A 21992-nucleotide genomic window follows, 5' to 3' on the forward strand; every position below is an offset into this window, starting at 1 on the left:
AGACAAGAAGCTGAAAGTGGCTTTGCTGCAGACTTCCTAGTGAGGACACAGCAGGAGTGGGGTTCAAACCTCAACCTCTGAGAACAACACCAACCTAGTATTGCTGTTGGCGTCTAGCACAGCACACTTTAGAATGTGTGACGAACTTGGCAGACATTCATTCATCTCTGCAACAACCCTCTTGTAAGGCAGGCTTGCATTCCCCTGTACTGTGTGCAAACCTTGGCCCATCACCCCAAGGCATCTCTCAAGTGCATCACTCCCTGGGCTCATCCAAACTTCCACTTGTCCTATACTTTCCAGGCATGAGCCTGAGTGGTTTTTCATTTGCCCTGCTGCTTTTTAACCCGCTGATTAACACTGAATCAGAACAAACATAAAAGGTAAAGGGACCCCTGACCATTAGGTCTAGTTCCGGGTCATGTGGCCAGCATGACTAAGCCGCTTCTGGCGAACCAGAGCAGCGCACGGAAACGCCGTTTACCTTCCTGCTGGAGCGGTACCTATTTATCTACTGGCACTTTGACGTGCTTTTGGACTGCTAGATGAGCAGAAGCAGGGACCGAGCAACGGGAGCTCACTCCGTCACGGGGATTTGAACTACCGACCTTCTGATCAGCAAGTCCTAGGCTCAGTGGTTTCACCCACAGCGCCACCCACGTCCCTATAATGCACCCCATTGATGTTTGGGGACAGGCAGAATTGTGGATGAGCCCTCTGTCTGCTTAACTCTCCTTGACTGTGAAGTTGCCTAAAGTCACTAACCAGCAAATCTCTTTTTAGTAACAACTCTCAGTGTTTGAGAGCTTCTGCTTCGAGTATTGTGAGTGCTGTCAATTGCATCTTTTCCTCTTCCCCCTCTGGGGTGGGGATTAGCCTTTTGTTTGCTCTGTAAACAGAATTGCACAGTAGACTGTAGACACCAAGTTTTATTCTGTTCTCTCAACAATCAAGGGAAATATTTTGTTGGGGAGGGGAGAGAGATATATATATATTTTGCTGGGCTCAGTACTCAAATAATGGGTTGTGGAGAAAAGGTACCGTAGTTGTCCTGCTGCAAGCATTGACCTCTGCCACAGCAAGGAGATGCTAAACTTCCTTGTGCAAGGCTCACACTAAATGCCAGAAGAGAACAAAGATACAGTGTTGGGGAGGGGAGGGGAGGGGAGGGGAGGGGAGGGAAGGAGAGCTCTAATGTTGCTTCAGCAACAGCCAGCCTTATACTGTACTGGGCCCTATATAGGAGCAAGCAGTTCTTCTTAAGTTGTATAACTTGGGTTAAGTGCTTAATTAGTTCCAGAGGTCCGTTCTTAACCTGAAACTGTTCTTAACCTGAAGCACCACTTTAGCTAGTGGGGCCTCCTGCTGCCACCACACCGCTGGAGCACGATTTCTGTTCTCATCCTGAAGCAAAGTTCTTAACCCAAGGTACTATTTCTGGGTTAGCGGAGTCTGTAACCTGAAGCGCTTGTAACCTGAAGTGTATGTAACCCGAGGTACCAATGTACTCTACTTTCACATAAAGGTACTTCTTCAGTTAAATAGGGGCCACCAGTGCCGGATTTACGTATAAGCTAAACAAGCTATAGCTTAGGGCCTCACTCTCTTGGGCCCCCCCAAAAAAAGTTTAAAGGAAAAAACAAACTGGATGTACATTTCCAAAATACAGTGGTACCTCAGGTTACATACGCTTCAGGTTGCATACGCTTCAGGTTACAGACTCTGCTAACCCAGAAATAGTGCTTCAGGTTAAGAACTTTGCTTCAGGATGAGAACAGAAATTTTGCTCCGGCGGCGCGGCGGCAGCGGGAGGCCCCATTAGCTAAAGTGGTGCTTCAGGTTAAGAACAGTTTCAGGTTAAGAATGGACCTCCGGAACGAATTAAGTACTTAACCTGAGGTACCACTGTATAAGATGAAAAACAAATAAAATAAAACCTACATATAGCAACAGTGTTTTGTGTTCTGTAGGCTCCTGTGATGTAAGTAATGCCCCCCCCCCCGCCTGCTAGCCTGCTCCCTAAAATATCACATATAAAGGGCCCCATTACCTTCAGTAGCTTAGGGCTTCATCGAACCTAAATCCGGCCCTGGGGACCACCCTGTTCTAGCAGTCTTTGCTCAGCTGACCGCTTTCACATGCTTAAAAAAAAATCTTAGCAGTTTATTTTTCCTTTTACAGTTGTATGGGATTTGCATTCTCCAGTGGTTACAAATTTGGAGTCATGCTGGGATGCATTTAGCACAGCGCTGCAGCTGTTTCCTCAAAAAGTTGCACAGAGGTCAAGGGGTGGCTGCCCCTTTACGCTGTGCTCCTCTATACACCTTTCGGAGGAGGAGTCATTGGTGCCATCAAGGAAGGCCTCTGGACTGTATGTACAGAGTTGCACTAAGCAGAATGAGCCGGAGGGCCCCCAGACACAGCAAGGCTTCAGCAACACAGGAAACTGCCTTATACTGCATCAGGCTATTGGCACATGTAGCTCATTATTGTCTACATTGCCTGGCAGCAGCTCCTCCGGGGTTTCAGGCAAGGATCTCACCCAATCCTACTTGGAGATGCAGGGATTGAACCTAAGACCTTCTGCATGCAAAGCATGATGCTCTGCCTGTGAACTATGGCTCTTCCAGCTGTGAAGCAATATGCATTACAGTGGTACCTCGGGTTACATGCGCTTCAGGTTACAGACGCTTCAGGTTACACACTCCGCTAACCCAGAAATATTACCTCGGGTTAAGAACTTTGCTTCAGGATGAGAACAGAAATCGTGCCGCAGTAGAGCGGTGGCAGCAGGAGGCCCCATTAACTAAAGTGGTGCTTCAGGTTAAGAACAGTTTCAGGTTAAGAACGGACCTCCGGAACGAATTAAGTACTTAACCCGAGGTACCACTGTACTGTCTAAGGAGGGGATGGTGTGGTGTACAGGTACAGTTAATTTTTCAAGTATGCCAGAACTAGACAATAGGTGACTGCACCGAGCTTAATTTACACAGGGTGAGTCTTTTAAAAGAGGCCCCGTGGAACATGTGTACTCTGTATCCACAGGAATTCTTTTAAAGGACTCACCCTGTATTTATACCTATATTTGAAAAGCTACTGCTGATCCCCCTAGTGGCCAGGCAGGGTATTATATTTCAGCCAATTTGTAGGACAAGAAGAGCCTGAAGCTGAGCACACTGGGGTAGCCAACATTGTTGGATAACAGCTCCCATCCTCCCATCATGGGATCCTTGGCCATTGGGCATCCTGTGTGGGGCTGATGGGAGTTGGAGGGATGAAAAATCCACCCATGCATGAAGGCCTTTCAGCTTCCTGCCCAGTCTCGTAAAGGTAAAGGGACCCCTGACCATTAGGTCCAGTCATGGCCAACTCTGGGGTTGTGGCGCTCCTCTCACTTTATTGGCCGAGGGAGCCAGTGTACAGCTTCCGGGTCATGTGGCCAGCAGGACTAAGCCGCTTCTGGCAGAGCAGCGCACGGAAACGCCGTTTACCTTCCCGTCGGAGCGGTACCTATTTATCTACTTGCACTTTGACGTGCTTTCAAACTGCTAGGTTGGCAGGAGCAGGGACCGAGCAATGGGAACTCACCCCGTCGTGGGGATTTGAACCGCCGACCTTCTGATTGGCAAGACCTAGGCTCTGTGGTTTAACCCACAGCGCCACCCGCGTCCCACATGTCTGGGTCCTAGGGGGACCTCATCTGCATCACTGCTCCAGGACAGTCCACTCTGCTCTATCAAGGAATTCCTCCTCTTGGGCAGTAGCTCAGAGTGTGGCTAAGTGAGCTCAAGTTGCTGTGCCTTCTCGTTCAGCAAGGCAACCGAGGGTAGTTTTGCACCTTCTTGGGCAAGAAGACGAACATGGCACAGGTGTTGCTGGTCACTGCAGCAGCTCCCTCACCACCCACATCTCTTGGTCCTGTGTACCCCCTGAGGCAGCACTTGGGACCTTCCCCTCAAACCACCCTCACAAATGCCCCTGTTTACAAGTTCATATCATAATATCACACAATAATGATATTATACAACCATATTTTGCAGCCATATCATTAAATCATGCAAGCACAAGATCACATTATCATACAATCATAAGATCCCAATACAGTAGTCCAGTGTTTCCCAACCTTTTTTGGGCAAAGGCACACTTGTTTCATGAAAAAAATCTCGAGGCACACCACCATTAGAAAATGTTTAAAAAATTAACTCTGTGCCTATATTGACTATATATAAAGTAACTCTTTAATAGGAATCAAATAAACACAAAGAAAGTATTTTATAATTACTTTATTATGAAATAGTAAGTACCGTATTTTTCGTCCCATAGGACGCTCCGTCCCATAGGACGCACCTACTTTTTTGAGGGGGGAAATAAAGGAAAAATTTTTTTCCTTTATTTCCCCCCCAAAAAACCAGGTCGGGGAACAGTGGGATGGCGGTGCTGCGCCTCCCCGCTGTCCCCCGAGCTTGTGCGGCTGGCCCATGTCTGCCTGGCGCGAGGGGCGCTCTGCTTCAGGGCGCCCCGCGCGTCCGGCGGCAGGCTACAGTCCGCAGCATGGGGAACCCTCTGTTTCAGGGCGCCCCATGCGCCCCCCGGGTGCGCAAGGCTTGCCAACACGAGCGCGGAGCACGGGGCGTCCTCCGAAGGGCGCCCCGTGCTCCGCGCTGCCAGCTGCCGCCCGCAAGCCTTGCGCTCCTGGGGGGAGATCCCCCGGGTGCGCAAAGCTGGCCAACACCAGCGCGGAGCACGGGGCGTCCTCCGAAGGGCGCCCCGTGCTCCGCGCTGCCAGCTGACGCCCGCAAGCCTTGCGCTCCCGGGGGGAGATCCCCCGGGTGCGCAAGGCTTGCGGACACCTGCGTGGAGCACGGGGCGTCCTCCGAAGGGCGCCCCGTGCTCCGCGCTGCCAGCTGACGCCCGCAAGCCTTGCGCTCCCGGGGGGAGATCCCCCGGGTGCGCAACGCTGGCCAACACCAGCGCGGAGCACGGGGCGTCCTCTGGAGGGCGCCCCGTGCTCCGCGCTGCAGGCTGCTGCCCGCAAGCCTTGCGCTCCCGGGGGGAGATCCCACGGTGCGCAAGACTTGCCAACACCAGCGCGGAGCACGGGGTGGCCTCCGAAGGGCGCCCCGTGCTCCGCGCTGCCAGCTGACGCCCGCAAGCCTTGCGCTCTCGGTGGGAGGTCCCCCGGGTGCGCAGGGCTGGCCTACAACAGCGCGGAGCACGGGGCGATGGGATGTGGGAGGGAGCTCGCTCCCCGCCCCGCGTGTGCTCGCCGCCGCCGCCCCGCCTCTCGCAGCCCGACTCGCCCGCCTCCCTCCCACGGCACACCAGGCAACGTCTCGCGGCACACTAGTGTGCCGCGGAACACCGGTTGGGAAACACTGCAGTAGTCCTTCGGGTTAAGAACTTAATTCGTTCCGAAGGTCCGTTCTTAAACTGAAACTGTTCTTAACCTGAAGCATCACTTTAGCTAATGGGGCCTCCTGCTGCTGCCGTGCAATTTCTTTTCTCATTCTGAAGCAAAGTTCTTAACCCGAGGTACTATTTCTGGGTTAGCGGAGTCTGTAACCTGAAGCGTCTGTAACCCAAGGTACCACTATACAATCATACGATCATACAAATACAACACCATATAGATATCACAACATCACAAGGTAATGCAATCTTAATATCACAAATCACTATATCATAATATCATATCACACAATCACATCATAACATCATCAGATATAATAGCCCTCAATGATACCCCCCACATATGATTGGATGAATGTGTGACAGTGTGATATGATTTTATGATATTGTTATTTTGTGATATTGATTGTATGATATGATGATTGTGTGATAATCATATTTGTAGCGTGTTAATTATTTTTATAGAGACAAGCTAACCAGATTCATTTTGCACATTTGGCCATTCTGTTCCCAGGATGGACCATGGAGTGGTTTGTGGCTTTTCCTGACCACGAATATACAGTCTTGTGGGACTGAGTTGCAAAGTCTGTCTGGTTGCCATTCTCAGTTTAAATGGGAATAAACTCCATTAAACATATTAGGATTTAGTTTGCATTTCCTCTGATGTATGCAAATAGTGTGTAATTTTGTCTAAAATTTGCACTTTTGCAGCCAGTTTCCCCTAATATAGTATAGGTTATTATATTGCTTTCATCAGTATTTTTATGTGCACTTTCCCCAAGTATATACTCTATTTTTTTACATACTTTTAAAAAATAGCCCTGCAAAATTTGGAGGGGTGTGAATTTCAAATGATAGATGCATTTGGGTTCATCTGCTGCCTTTGGGAAGTGTTAATTGGGTAGAGTCACAATGAAATGGGAACTGATTCAGTTTCTCACATGTCTTCATTTGCATCCCAAGCTATGAAGATCTACAAGCAACATTTAGAGTGTACTTGTATTACTAAAGGGTATGCTGGTGACAGCATTTATCCTAATCTTTTTTAAAAAACAAATTTGAACAGTGAGAAATACATTTTTAGTTGGTGTTCTTTTTTTTTTTTTAACTGAGCTTCCTTCACCCTCGTCGTATGAAGTCAAACATTTTCATGTGAGATGTTGAAGGCCTGTGGATTATTAATTAACTTGAAGTAGCAACTAGTAAATTTCCTACAGTCATACCTCATGTTACGTCCGCTTCATGTTACGTTCTTTCAGATTACGTCCCTCAGCGACCCAGAAGTACCAGAAAGGGTTACTTCCGGGTTTTGCCACTCCCGCGTTCGCAGAAGCGCTAAATTGCACTTCACGCATGCACACAAGCACCAAATCGCATCGTGCACCTGCGCAGATATGGCGCTTCAGGTTGCGCTCTTTTCATGTTGCGAACGGGCCTCCGGAACGGATCCCGTTCGCAACCAGAAGTACCATTGTACTCTATGTAAGAGGCAGAACGTAAAAAGAGACCTGCATCTGGTCCAACATTCTATTCCTACAGTGGCCAACTAGAAACCTCAATAGGGAGCCCACAGGCAGGACCTGAGCCCAACAGCCCCTCTCCCCACCCCCTTGTGATTCCCAGCATCTGCCACTCAGAGGCGGACTGCCTCCAACAGCGGAGGTGAAACAGAGGCATCGTGGCCAGCAGCCTGTTCCTCCATGAATATATCTAATCCTCTTTTGAAGCCATCCAGGTTGGTGGCCCAAATTTGATTAGGGTTGATAATCTAATCAAAATCCATCTTATGGGAGACTTGTAAGCAAGACCCAAGTGCCACCCGACTATTCAGAAAATGAAGAAATGGGACAGATTCCGTCATACACGTGCTGTTACAGCTAATGTCTTGAAAGGTAAAGGTAAAGGGACCCCTGACCATTAGGTCCAGTCATGGACGACTCTGGGGTTGCGGCACTCATCTCACTTTATTGGCCGAGGGAGCCGGCGTGCAGCTTCCGGGTCATGTGGCCAGCAGGACTAAGCCGCTTCTGGTAAATCAGACCAGCGCACGGAAATGCTGTTTACCTTCCCGCCAGAGTGGTACCTATTTATCTACTTGCACTTTGACATGCTTTTGAACTGCTAGGTTGGCAGGAGCTGGGACCAAGCGACGGGAGCTCACCCCGTCTTGGGATTCGAACCACCGACCTTCTGATCGGCAAGCCCTAGGCTCTGTCGTTTAACCCACAGCACCACCCGTGTCCCATCTCATATATGTATTGCAACATTAATATATATTAAAAAGTCTCCTGTAAGATGGGGCATCTGGTTGGCTGCTGTGAGATCAGGATGCTGGACTAGATGGGCCTTTGGCCTGATCCAGCCACAGGGTTCTTTTTACGTTCTACCCCCCACCCTCTCTGAATAACAGTTCCTGGGATTGCAAGTGCAGAGGGTGCTCAGGTCCTGCCTCTGGGCTTCCCACAGGTATCTTGTTTGTCAAGGTGAGAACAGGATGCTGTACTAGATGGGCCACTAGCCTGACCCATGCTCTTATTTCGTTCTGTCTCCTCTGTTGGAGGCAGTATATGCCTCTGGATAGAGGCTGCTGAGAATTACTAGTGGAGAAAGGGTTTTTGCATTCAGGCCCTCCTTTTGAGCCTCTCACTGAGGCCACCTGGCTGGCCACTGTGAGGCCAGGATGTGGGTCTAGATGGGCATGTGGCCTGTTTCTTCTTAAGTCCTGTTTTACAGTTCCCTGCTGGCTTATTCTTTTACCTACACTTATTCTGCATTTATATTTTGCAGGGGTCCTGGCAGCTGGGGAGCACACATTCCCTTTCCAGTTCCTGCTTCCAGGTACAGTGAATTTATTCTTTTGCTCTCTTGTTCCCATTGATTTCCAGGACTGTGACTGAACAGTGACTTCAGACTTCCTATAACCTCGGTTTTAATGTCCTGTGAGCACAATCACAGGGTTGCCTGGGGTGTCATGCAAGTGCTTAACTGCTGTCAGATATTGCTATTATTATTGGTAATTTTATTTGGATTTCTTACCTGCCTTTCACCCTAACTTACCACGGCAGGCTGCAATGATTTAAAATACACTGTTAAAACATCTTACAACTAAGTTAAAATCATAGGAGTGTGGTGGGTCTCAGTTGCATCAGCGGACAGAAAAGAGAGGTTTATTTTCAGCATACGACAAAAACTATTCAACGAAGGTGTCAGATGCACCTCTGTGGGGTGGGAATTCCAAAACCTGTGCAAGAGCTAGCCATGGTTTTGTGTCAAGTGAATGAATGTGAATGAGGTGTTGTTCTAACAACCACAGTCTGCTTTCAGCCAGCCCCCACCTGTCTACCTTGCTGCTTACTGCCCAGTCCAGTAGCTGTCAGATTGTGCTGCCGCCTCCTCCATCTCAATGTTGCCTTTGTAGAGGGAGGAGGAGGAGGAGGATGGGGACAGAACTAGAATGGGTTGGCTCTTCCTCCCCTTTGGCAGCACCTCCTGTTGGGCTCCCTGTCTTATTTATTGGTTTATTTATTAAATATATATATATACGACCCTTCATCTGAGTTCACATGGTCACTAGTCACTATGGGCTCATACACACTAATGGTTCACTGTGCTTTTTAGACACAGTTCTGTGCTTTTCCAGTCTGTGTCGTAGCATTTCTACTTTAATTTTTTCCTCCTCAGCCGCTTTCCTCACGGAAACCCACTCTTTAAGGCTCTTGGCAACTTGCAGAAAAGCCCAAATTGTCATTTGTTCCAGTTTGGCGTTAAAGATCAGGTTTTCTTGGGGAAAGTGGTGGGGGTCTGTTGCCTAGAAAGCACGGGGCAAGTGTGAATGAGCCCTACAGCTGAATATGTGGAACAGAAGCTGATCTGCAGTGCCCCCCCCAAAAAAATTGCACCTATCAGGGTCTTCAGGTTCAAATCATGCACTCCATTCTCTCGCTTAATTTTTAAAATTAGTTGTTTCTATATAAAACCGTGAAACATTAAACAAGAACGTTATTCCCCTCCCCCCAAAACCCCTGCTTATTCATCATAGTTTTTTTGTTTGATTGTTTTAATTGAATGGCTGAGCTTTGACTTTGTGGATGTGCATAAGAGCATCTTCTCTGTCAGGAAGCTTACTGGGTGGATTTTGGGATGGTCACACCTTTCCTGCCTAGCCTACCTGCAGAGTTGTTAAGCTGGTGTCCATGGGGGTGTTTCCAGTTTGTCTTGAGGGTTTGTTTGTTTAAAGGAAGCTGGGGATATAAAGAATAAACAGTTAACTAAAATAACTAGGAACTTCTAAATCAGGTTTGAAAAAAGAGAGTTTAAAAATGCTTAGAAAGAGGGGTAGTTGAAGAACGTGTCTGTCTGGGGCTGTTCATAGTCCATGCAAACACCAAATTGAAAACAGACTTTGATGCAAAGCACAGAACTGAACATTCCTAAGAATATTTACATTCTGAAATTTGATATCTATACTAATTATGGATTGTATGGATTTCATCATGCTATTTCTGGAACATTGATTTTATCTTGTCCCTTAAAAAAAAAAATACTGTACCATTTTTGTTCTACGCATGCTCCATATGTTATTCTGTAATGTACATTGCTTAGAGAGCTATGATTGCAGGTGATTCATGAATATTTTAAACAAATAAAAACAATTGGCATTCGTAAGGCAGCTTACAATATTCGCCTGCTTTTCCTTTTTTGAAAAAAGAAAGCAACAATTTTCTAGTCCTTATGACCTGCACAACATACGGCCCACTTGCAGATCCCCCAAGGATGGCCTGCAAAAAATGTAAAAGAAAGTAAAGATGTAATGAGTGCTTTTCCATGTGCCACTTGAACTGCCTTCTGCTATTGTGCCCAATGTTTTTCTTCTAGGGAAAAAAGGTGTTGGTACTGCATACCCCTGAGTACCCCCAGAATAAAAGCGCTGATTGTGCTCATCATGTAATTTGGTGGATGGGTTGCCACTGAACATTCTCTCCTGTTTGTCACGTAACCCACGGCAACCAACCATTGCCAATGTATCTCTAGTCCGAGAGGAGTGAGAGTCATATATTTCCGCTGTGTTTTTGGTCGTTACTGGCATTGGACAGGGACCAACGCAGCTGACACCTGCTATGCGGTGAACGGCAGCAACATGAGGGCTTCTTACCCCACCCTTGCTGCGCAGCAGCCCACCAAGTTAATTTATCTTAATTGGAATTTCCCTTTTTAATAATATGGTTTATTTGCAAAACAGTTTAATCATTAATTATACCTTTACTTGGAAATTGGTCCGAAGAAGTTTAGCCTATTTTAATTTTGGCCCCTACCTGCTGCCAAGTTGTGCAGGTCTGCCTTATGGTCAGGGCCGGCTCAGCCGTGAGGCGAGGTGAGGTGACTGCCTCAGGTGGCAAGATCCACCAGGGCAGCAGATCCTGATGTCAACCTTTCCTCCCACCCCCACCTTATTCCTGATGTAGATCTTCCCTCACCATTTCTTCCCTGGTGGGGAGGGAGGTGCCATTTTGGGGTCTGCCTCAGGTGCCAAAATGTCTTGGTTTAGCCGTGCTCATGGTTGTAAAATGCCCCACATCACCCTCCTCCCCAAAACCATCAGAAATCAAGAAGATGTACGGTTTTGGTTTTACTTGTAATGTTTGCAAAACATATGCATGTCAAAACCTTTTCCTAGAGTAGAATGAGATTTTGGCAAAATATTTTTGTTGTTCTTTTCTAGTGCAAGTCATAAGAAAGTGTGTTTGTGTGGGTGTTTAAAAGGTGGGGGGAAGTACATTATATGCCACGTCTTGTCTCTTTTCTCTTTGGAAAACAGCTTCAGCTCCTACATCCTTTGAGGGTCCCTTTGGGAAGGTCTTGCACCAGGTCAAAGCTGTGATAGAGACACCACGGTTTTCCAAGGATCACAAATGCAGCAAGATATTCTATGTCCTCTGCCCGCTGAACCTGAATGATATCCCTGAGATTGAGGTAAGGGTTGGTGGGAAGGAAGGAAGGTGGTAGGCACCCCCCCACCTTGCTTTTCAATCCCAAGGGATAGTTCATTAAACCACTTTGGGAATTCCGTGAAGGGAATAGGAATCTCCTCGCCATCTTCAGCAATCTTAAACTATAGTTCACAGGATTCTTAGAGGAGAAGCCAATGATGGTTCAAAGTGGCCTCATAGTGCTTTAAATGAATAGTGCAGGTGGGGCCTAACTCAGTGGCAGGCAGGCTGTGTTTTCCCTTCTCATCCTAGTGTTCCTTTTCTGCAGCAGCCAAACACAACGTCGATCACAAAGAAGTTCAGCTACAAGCTCGTGAAAACTGGCAACGTGGTCCTGACAGCCACCACAGACCTCAAGGGCTACGTTGTAGGGCAGGTCATCCAGTTGCGGACAGACATTGAGAACAAATCAGGCCGGGACACCAGCACCATTGTAGCCAGCCTCATCCAGGTAACCAGGCTAGGCTTTTGATAGTGTATTTTAGGTGCTCAGCTTTGCTTGAGGGGCACTTGTTCATTTTTCGTTCCCTTGCTGCAGATGCAAACACAGAAAGCTGTCTTTATGAAGAATTAGGATTAGCTGTTGATGAATCCAAGGCAAAACTATAGGGTTATATTCAACTCAGTTCTTCTCAGAATAATAGGCCCATTTTTTTTATTAGATGTACTTGGAGTAGGTCTGGTTGTTGTTTAGTTGTTTAGTCGTGTCCGACTCTTCGTGACCCCATGGACCAGAGCACGCCAGGCACTCCTGTCTTCCACTGCCTCCCTCAGTTTGGTCAGACTCATGCTGGTAGCTTCGAGAGCACTATCCAACCATCTCATCCTCTCTCATCCCCTTCTCCTTGTGCCCTCCATCTTTCCCAACATCAGGGTCTTTTGCAGAGAGTCTTCTCTTCTCATGAGGTGGCCAAAGTATTGGAGCCTCAGCTTCACGATCTGTCCTTCCAGTGAGCACTCAGGGCTGATTTCCTTCAGAACGGAGAGGTTTGATCTTCTTGCAGTCCAAGGGACTCTCAAGAGTCTCCTCCAGCACCATAATTCAAAAGTATCCATTCTCCGGCGATCAGCCTTCTTTATGGTCCAGCTCTCACTTCCATACATCACTACTGGGAAAACCATAGCTTTAACTATACGGACCTTATTTTCCCCTTCTCTTCTCCCCAACCCAGAAAGTTGCCTACAAATCCAAGCGGTGGATCTATGACCTGAGGACCATAGCGGAAGTGGAGGGTTCTCCCGTGAAGGCCTGGAAGCATGCAGAATGGAGAGAGCAGATTCTTGTCCCAGCGCTGCCTCAGTCCATCCTGCAAGGCTGCAGCCTCATCCATATTGACTACTACATCCAGGTAAGGTCCAGGTTCTGCTGAGGATTAGGAGCACAGGTTGTGGGTACTAATATAGCAGAGGCAGCAGGGGGCCTTTTTCAGCCCGAGGGCCACATTTCCTCCTGGGCAGCCTCTTGAGGGCCAGAAGCAAAAGTGGGTGAGTTAACAGGGAAACAGGTGTATCAAGCAGCACATATATTTTGTAAATAATAAAAAAACACCTTCCAGGCACCAACATCCCTAGGGAGGGATGAAATGTAGACCTGAAGGCTAGACAAAGAGGTCTGGAGAGCCATATTCAGCCACTGGGACTGACACTTCCGCACCCCTGATGTATGGGTCCTTGGTCTGACCCCACAGGACTGCTCCTTATAGAGTCATAGAGTTGGAAGGGCTCTAAGGGCCATCCAGTCCAAACCCCTGCAATGTCCTCATGCTTGCTGTCATATTGTTGTGTCCCTGCCCCTAGGTTTCCCTGAAATCTCCTGAGGTTTCTGTTGCTCTCCCGATCTACATTGGAAACATCGCTGTGAACAGGATCCCCGTCAACCCGACCCGCTTGGTCCCTCACGTCCCGTCGCCCGTGATCCCGAGTGCACCACCGGTGGATGAGGAGGCTGCCGGTGGCTACCACCCCATGGACAACATTTCCATCCCCACCAAGAGCCACTCCCAGCAGCAGCCTTTCAGCTATGCACCAGGCTTGAGCTTCCCAGAAGCAAGGCTGGACTCTGAGCAGGGCAGCTCGCCCAACCACCCCACACTCTGCCTCTCGACAGGAGCGACGGTCCCTTACTATGCCGAGGGGACGGTGGTTCCGGTTCCCACAGCCAGCTCCCTCATCCTGCCTCCAGAGTATAGCACCTGGGGTTACCCCTACGGTAAGCGCCTGCCTAGCCTCAGATAGGATTCCCTGGCTGGGGCAGAGACCCCAGGGGTTGTGCTGTTTCCCATATGGGCAGCAATGTGTGATGCCTATGGGGACTGGTGGGGCAGAAGGGCAGGGAGGTCAGCAGCCAGTGGCACCAGAGCAGATGACAGACAAAGCCAGTATATTCTATCTTTGTCTCCTCCTCTCTGCTGAGTTCTGAAGGGCAACACCAAGACTAAAAAGGAAGGCCCACAGCTCTGTGACAGAGCACCTGCTTTGCATACAGAAGATCCCATGTTCAGTTCCCAGCATCTCCCAGAAAGAACGGGAGAGTCTCTTTCCTGGGGAATTTGCAACTAGGCAGCCTCAACAGCACTGAACTGAATGAACCACTGGCAGCTTGTTATGTTCCTCAGACTGCAGACGGTTAGAGCTCATGGACCACTGATCTGTGGACCATAAGAACATCAGAAGGCCAGTGGCCCATCTAGTCCAGCATCCCATTCTCGCAGTGGCCAACCAGATGCCTGCAGGACCCGAGCTCCAGAGCCCTCTCCCCTTGTGCAAGTTGCAGCAACGGGTACTCAGAATCATTGCTGCCATGGAGGATAGCCATCATGGCTAGTAGACACAATTAAATTTACTCCTCTGTTAATTGGTCTAATCCTCTTTTGAAGCCTTGCAGGTTGGTGGCCATCACAGCCTCCTGTGAAGTTAAGTTCCGAAGAATGACTAGGGAATGACTAGGGACTGACTGTGTGACCACAGTTTGAAAACTCTGAACTAGATGGCTTTCAACTTCTCTCTCTCTTTTGCTTCCTTCCAGAGGCACCCCCTTCATATGAACAAAGTTGCAGCAGCGCAACCTCCAGCCTGAGCAATGGCAACTAGCCACGAGCTCACAACCTGATGTCTGGCATGCCAAGCTGGGAGAAAGGACAGTACAAAACATTGCCTGGAGGGGGCGCTCTCTCCCCCAGCAATAGTTCCCTGGGCCATGGCTGCCTTGCACAACAATCTCTTTCCTTGTGCTGTACAGTTCATCATCTTACTTGCTGCTTTATAATCCGAACACCCGTGATGCCTTATCTGAAATGTGGGAGTCATCGTGTATGGAAAAATAGAGGTGTGTGCAGATCAGTGTGTGTGTGTGTGTGTGAGAGAGAGAGAGAGAGAGAATGAACGAATGAATGAATGAATGTACATATGTATATATTTTGAGTGCCACCCCATATCTGTTGTGTGCTAACCAGAAATGGTGTGTGGGTGTAGACAAATTGCTTCTCTGCTGGGCATCCTGTGATTTAAGCCCAGTGCACCCTTTTGCACTAGCTTGCCCTCTAGAGAACAGTACAGGCAGTGCAGGAAGAGCTGCTATCAACATTCCTTCTGATGTAGGGCAACTGGCATTTCCCTGCCATTTTTTTTAAAAATGTGGCATAGCACATCTGATTTTTACTCTGGGTGCTTGTAGTAGTTCCTTTTTTGGCTCTTGAGTGCTTGTAGTAGCTACCATTTTCCCTCTCTCTGCCACCCCTGTAATCCACAGACTGGAGACAACTGACAATCACAATTCTAGCCTAACTCTACCTCTTGACTTTGCTTCTCCCAGGAAGTGAGTCCAGATGGAGGAGGGGAAGGAGGAGAGCTTTTCGGAAAAGAGAAGAAAAACATACAGTTTGTTAAGCATCATTCCAAATAGTTGGGAGCTTTGGGTGGTGATGCACTTGATCCATTGGACAACAGTGGGTGGGAACAGGTCTCGTGCTGTGCTCCACAGTGAGTGGCTCTGCAGCTTTGCAGCTCATGGCCAGTGGAGGTGTGAGGCTGGTTGGCCATATTCCTTCTGGAGTTTCTTGCCTCCTCCTTCAAATAGAGAGTTCTGGCTGCTTACTAGCATAGCAGTTTTAAAAGTGGACTAGCTGTTGCCCAGAGAGGCTCCTGGCCTCTGCAATCTCAATGTTACAGAACAGCCAATGTCAAAGTACTTTTAAAGGAGGGCTTCTGACACACTGTGTGTATCTGTGGGTTTGTGGGGGTTTATTTTTCCCATGGCTATTTACCACGTTGGGCGTTATGTTTTTCTGTGTGTGCAAGTCTGATCTGCTAAGCACCACCTCTGGAGTAGTGAAGCCTTTTTCCTTTCTCTCGGCCAGCCTCTCTTTATGAGCTCCTTCAAGTTTGCTGGGTGGCTGATCCAGCACCATGGACATGCAAACGTTCACATTCCCAGCACCACGTGGTTTTTATAGGACAATTGATCCACTTCCACGACCCTTTTTATTTGTGTCTTTTTCCAATCAGCCTTGTTTAAATGGTAAAACTTTGAAAACACAGATTTTAATGTATTTAATAAATTATTCTGAGACCTTGAATGTAAAAATGTCTTCTTTGCTTCGCTCGCACCCCCCCCCACTGCACCCCTCTCAGCATCTCTGATTGAATGAGGAGTTAGCCCTCTAAGTGCTGTTCTGAACAACTGCCGGCCTCATCCTGCCTGTGTGTGACAAGAGTTTTCCAGCAATGGAGGGCCGCAGGTTCCCCATCTCTGGATTTAACCATAAATGTGAAGCAGGAGTCATTCTGCCTGTCCTGGCGTATTTTGCAAATCCCTCTGTTTCTGAAGGGGCGCGGGTGGCGCTGTGGGTTAAACCACAGAGCCTAGGACTTGCCGATCAGAAGGTCGGTGGTTTGAATCCCCGCGACAGGCTGAGCTCCCATTGTTCGGTCCCTGCTCCTGCCAACCTAGCAGTTCGAAAGCATGTTAAAGTGCTAGTAGATAAATAGGTACCGCTCTGGCGGGAAGGTAAACGGCGTTTCCGTGAGCTGCTCTGGTTTGCCAGAAGTGGCTTAGTCATACTGGCCACATGACCCAGAAGCTGTATGGCGGCTCCATCGGCCCATAAAGCGAGATGAGCGCCGCAACCCCAGAGTCAGCCACGACTGGACCTAATGGTCAGGGGTCCCTTTACCGTTACCTTTTACTGTTTCTGAAACAGAAGAAGGTGCTAATGTAGTCAAATCAGCAACACCCCCCAAGAGGGGGTGTATCAACAGGAGGTATGAGAAGTACCAAAAGTTGGCAGCCAGTGTAGGGTGGAGAGGAGAGAGAGACAAAGAATCTAGGTGCTCACGGTGAGATCTGGGTATGTCCAATGGACAGTTGAGTGTCTGTAATGGGGATATGATGGGAAATGATTCAGGATAGATAATGGAATGGAGCAGCTGGAATTATGGAGAGGGGGCCCTTGAAATACTGCTGTTTCATTGCAAGCCCTCACCTGTCTTTAATTTGCAATGAAGTAATTCATTTTATGTATTTCATTTAATGAAAAGGCATATACACTCCTTGAATGTAGGAAAACCTTGAAACAGTTTGGAACATAAAAATTATTGCTTAAAAAGGAGCATTGTTTTCAAGACAAACAAAAACAAAAGATGATTGAAATCAACAGATAAAACCAAACTCAGCCTTCATTTGCTACAGTGCTGAATGGCAATCCTGTACCACCCAGTTTCACAAACTGTACAATTTCAGCTGAGGCATAAAGCCAAGATGTGCATGTCTTATCCACATCAGATATAAAGCTCACGCCGGAGGACTTGATATGCTTGTGAGGGATCTTCTGGTATCTCTTCCCTGCCTTCGTCTCCTCTGCCAGTGTTGTGACATTTCGAAAAGCCAGTTCTTCGTCTCCAAACCAGACGCCTACCAGTCACAGCTGTCTGTCTGTCTTGCCCTGAAGGGGCATGGAGGGCATCCTTCAAATATTCATAGGAAGTACCGTATAAGAGGCAGGGCTGGCTGATGTTCAGAGAGAACCAGGCAGCAGCTGGATAGCTGGATGGTCTTGGCTTCTGCTTTCTGTAGCGGGAAGCGCTGCGAAGTCTTGTGTCAGCCATTTCCTCTCCTGGTTTTAATCAAGTGGATTCTGTAAAAGCGAGGCCATATTACGCACATATCTGGCATCTCTGAGCTGGGGACGCTGCTAACACTTTCCCTGGCATTCCCATTAATAAATATGAATAGTCCAGCTTGGTGATTTGAGCAGTGTTGGGTAGCTGGGTGTAGTGGCCATATATTTCACAATGTCCCTGATCTGGAGGAGGGTGAGAAGTTTATCATAAAGGGGGCCACACACCAGTCTTGGGCAGGGCCACAGCAATGGGTGTACATTACCTTTGTAAACCATAGGCTAATTTCCACATACACAGAGAGACACAGCCCTTTCTGTACCCCAAACAGGCAACCAAGAGGTGTTCTCAGAGTTTAAGGATACATTCCAGCCAGGTAAATACCCTCTAGGAGGGTGTGAAGCGAGGGTGGTGAAGGCATGGCTGGGATGCCACATTTGGCCTCTGCTCTGGACGCGGGTGATGCTGCAGTCTAAACCACAGAGCCTAGGACTTGCCGATCAGAAGGTCGGCAGTTCGAATCCCCACAATGGGGTGAGTTCCCATTGCTCGGTCCCAGCTCCTGCTAACCTAGCAGTTCAAAAGCACGTCAAAGTGCAAGTAGATAAATAGGTACCACTCTGGCGGGAAGGTAAACGGCGTTTCTGCGCGCTGCTCTGGTTTGTCAGAAGCAGCTTAGTCAAGCTAACCACATGAGCTGTACACCGGCTCCCTCGGCCAGTAAAGCGAGATGAGCACTGCAACAACAGTCATCCGCAACTGGACCCTAACAGTCAGGGTCCCTTTACCTGGAGCATTCTGGGAAACTGAAATGGCCATGTAGCTTGGCCATGCAGTGCTGTTTAGTATTCAGGCAAGCCCTGGAGGGGGTCCACTCAAAGCTCACTTTGCCCTCCTCAGACTTAGATACAAACCCTGCACAAAAGCATATTGTATCACCCCTGCTTCTGGAAACTGTCACACCGCTGGCTTCTACCTGTGCACATTCCCATGTGCACTCTATTATCTAGGCTCCTAATGATTCCCAGGTAGCCTTTTTTTTTTTTTATGCACCTTCTAAGTCTTCCACTTGTCAATGCACTGTGTTTTCTGATATCTCTCAGTGCTAAATCACTACCGTGTGTGTGCCTCCATATGTGCCTTTTATGAATGCCTTTTAAAACATTTTGTCAGCTGTGGTGCTACTAGCAGCAATCCCCCAGCTGGGTTCTACCCATCTCCAAGCCTAACTTCAGCCCTTGAAGGTGGCAGATTCATCCTAACCCTAGTATATGTGCAATGATTTTATCCACAATGATTAAAGATGAAAGCCCTCCTTAGTGTCTTTGGGGTTGTTGTTTTTTTTTGGGGGGGGGAGTTCACAATTGTATAAGATCAATTAGCATAGCACCAAGATCACTCCAAAAACTAATCTAAGAGAGCATCCTCTTTCCTCTGCAGTGGTAAACCAGATCCCCCTGAAAAGCCCATGGCACCAGGGATGTCCAAAGTCTGTTTGGGGGGCCTAATCCCCCCCAAAAAAGCTCAGCAACTTTGGGGTAAAATCCTTTAAAAAAACACCTTCAACAACCTTCAACAATCCTAAAAAAAGTCAACAACTTTGGGTGGCCCTTTGGTGCTTCACTTCGTCAAACCTGGCCCTCTTTCCAAAAAGTTTGGACACCGGTGCCTAAGCCACTTAAGCTGGTGGTTCCCACATCCTGGGACTTCCATACTTTAAATGAACAGTGTGACAAATTCCTTCTGTCTGTCCTGAATCACCCATCATTCAGCTTCATCAGATGGCCTTGGGTTCTTGAGTTCTTACAGAAAGAAAACACCATCACCCTATCTCTCCACAACATGTGTAAAACTCTACATCATGTATCTCCTTTAAGTTAAATTAACATATTTAAAAGTACAAAAAAAGAAGTTGGTAGTTTTAGCTAACGTGGCTGAAAGCATGAGCTTGGAGGCGTGGTGGAGAGACCCATCAGGTGCAGAAGAAAATATAAAAGATTGCCTCCTTTGTTACAGAACTCCCACCTAGAGGAGGCAAAGAAAGTGACCATACACAGAGCATCCTCTTTAGGAAGTTGAAGAACTCTGTGCTTGTCTGTGTCCTGTGCTTGTCTAGCAAAACATGCACTTGTGATTTTGGCTGCAAACCCCACACCTTATGCAAGCAAACCAAGTGTACTACAGTACCACTGAACTGTGGCCATATCCTTGAATCTATTAAAACCGAAATGAGCAGCTGAAGACCAGTGTTCTAGGATCATATGTGGCTATGCACTGCTGGAAACAGAACACTAAGCTGGAATGGATCTTCATTCTCATCTAGGAAATCAGTTCCCGTGACCTGGAAACCAAGCGTGTCAATATCTTTGGGCTCAGTCATGTACCAGCAAATTCAGGTTGTGCAATTACAGTTAAATTGGGAGCTCTTGTACAGCACACCTGCTTCCTCTGAAGATCAGACTTTTTCTGATGAGGAAACATGTGGGGAAATGATGCAAAGGTCCTCTAACCTCCCTGCAAACAATTCAGAGGGTTGTAGCCTACTAAGTTATACTCAGAGTAGCCCCTATGAAGTCGCATCCATTATTTTCAGTGGGTCTACCCTGAGCAGGTATAGCAATTGGCACAACCAAGAGCTATCAGCCCGTGTCATCTTATCTCCCTGCAAACAAATCAGGAATACAATAAACAGGCCATCCTACAGCCACCCCCCTTCTGCAAGATGATGCAGTCATTCCAGGGTACCCTTGTCAGTGGGGTGCCCACTGTACCCTAAGTCAAGTCTACTGGTGGGTGGGAGCTGGGCAGCCTGGTGGAGGCATATATCTCTTACCAATGGATTTTGCAGTCGGGAAAGACTCTTATTTTGGCAGCAGCTTTGGGATGGGCCGTTCTGCAAAGCCACCATTGGATGGCAGCAGCGTATTGGTTTTTTTCCTCCTGCTTGCCTGCAAAGGGTTGGGCTGGACGGCCTACTTCAGCTAAGAGCCAAGGTCTGCAGCCTGGTGCCTTTTGTGGGGGACTCATGGTTTTGCCAAGAGATCTAAGGCGGGCTCTCAACACCCTCCTCCCCCACCTCTGGGGTATGCAGTGTTTGTTCCCCGAACAACCTCTTAAGCATCCCCTGTTGGATAAACCCAAGGCAGTCAGCCACAGAGGCCACCATGCCTGCGATGCAGAGCTATGATGGGCAAAGGGTGATCATGGCGGCCTCTGTGGCTTCTATGGGTTGTATAATTTTAACATCATAATCGAGTTTGGCAATTTTATCTGCTTAGCAATGTTGCTACGTCCCCATTTTGCATAAAAAAAATTAACATTTAACATAATTTTTTTTTAACGTATTTTGATTTAGTTTGGTAATTTTACCTGCTCAATAGGTTTTACATATTAGTATTTTAAACTCAAATTGGAAAGTTCCAGTGGCTGATGCAAACATCTATCAATCTATCTAATTTATTTATTTATTATCTCTTCTTTATTCTTCCTTGTGCATACCACCTAAAATCAAACTCCACTTTGGCTAACACAATCCTGACAAATGACATTTCATGCCTGATTTTATGCTGCTCAATATCATTATATTCCCCTCCCACCCCCTTTATTGTCACCATCACCATCTGTTTATTTTGGCTGTTGGACCAAAAATAAGACTACAAATAAACCAACGAAATCTTAAATGCAGGAGAAATACAAGAAAATGTATTTTGTTTAAAAGGGGCAGTGGTGGCTACATACCATACATTTAAAGCACATTCCCTTCCCCAAGAAGGCTGGGAATTGTAGTTCACAGCGCTACAATTCCCAGCAGCCTTAGCAAACTGCCGGTAGTTTCTAGGATTGTTTCTTGTGAGGATTGGGGGTGTCCTTTAAATGTGTGTGAAGCCATAGTAACAGCCATAGCTCAGTTATATACAAAATAACAAATAACCTCAGTTGTCCCTGGAAATCACTCTTCCAGCTTCAAGTGGTAAACTCCCTTCTTTCTCTCCCTGCCAGTACGTAATAGATATTTGGGTCACTGTCAACAACCCCATGGGATTTGATATCCCAGTAAATATTTAACTTAGTACTGAGCTGCCCCTTCTGGTAGTTTTCGCCAGTAAAGGTAAAGGGACCCCTGACCATTAGGTCCAGTCGTGACCGACTCTGGGGTTGTGGCGCTCATCTCGCTTTATTGGCCGAGGGAGCCAGCGTACAGCTTCCGGGTCATGTGGCCAGCATGACTAAGCCGCTTGTGGCAAACCAGAGCAGCGCACGGAAACGCCGTTTACCTTCCTGCCGGAGCGGTACCTATTTATCTACTTGCACTTTGACATGCTTTTGAACTGCTAGGTTGACAGGAGCAGGGACTGAGCAATGGGAACTCCCCCCCCCCCCGTCATGGGGATTCGAACCTCCGACCTTCTGATCGGCAAGTCCTAGGCTCTGTGGTTTAACCCACAGCGCCACCCACGTCCCTGTTTTGGCCAGTAAAGCACC

The 21992-nt window shown here is 47.8% G+C and overlaps 2 protein-coding genes across 3 annotated transcripts in view; one reads left to right on the forward strand and one right to left on the reverse strand.

Moving 5' to 3' along the window:
- Nucleotides 1-15970, forward strand: part of ARRDC1 (arrestin domain containing 1) — a 57675-nt gene extending 41705 nt beyond the window's left edge. The window contains exons 3-8 of one of the 2 annotated variants that reach the window (XM_081847703.1): nt 8197-8247; nt 11225-11379; nt 11668-11847; nt 12569-12745; nt 13194-13605; nt 14422-15970. In XM_081847703.1, coding sequence (XP_081703829.1) covers nt 8197-8247; nt 11225-11379; nt 11668-11847; nt 12569-12745; nt 13194-13605; nt 14422-14486 — 1040 coding nt within the window. In that variant the 3' untranslated portion in view covers nt 14487-15970. Of the gene's footprint in view, nt 1-8196; nt 8248-11224; nt 11380-11664; nt 11848-12568; nt 12746-13193; nt 13606-14421 lie in introns of both variants that reach the window. The other variant, XM_081847702.1, reaches the window with a different exon arrangement.
- The window catches only part of SLC31A2 (solute carrier family 31 member 2), an 833895-nt gene continuing 813296 nt past the window's right edge, over nt 1394-21992 (reverse strand). Inside the window, exon 5 of the transcript XR_014152702.1 lies at nt 1394-1475. The gene's annotated coding sequence lies outside the window, so the exon portion shown is untranslated. The remainder of the gene's footprint in view (nt 1476-21992) is intronic.

This window comes from Podarcis erhardii, assembly GCF_964252035.2.
Source record: "Podarcis erhardii genome assembly, chromosome: Z".
NCBI classification, from domain to species: domain Eukaryota; kingdom Metazoa; phylum Chordata; class Lepidosauria; order Squamata; family Lacertidae; genus Podarcis; species Podarcis erhardii.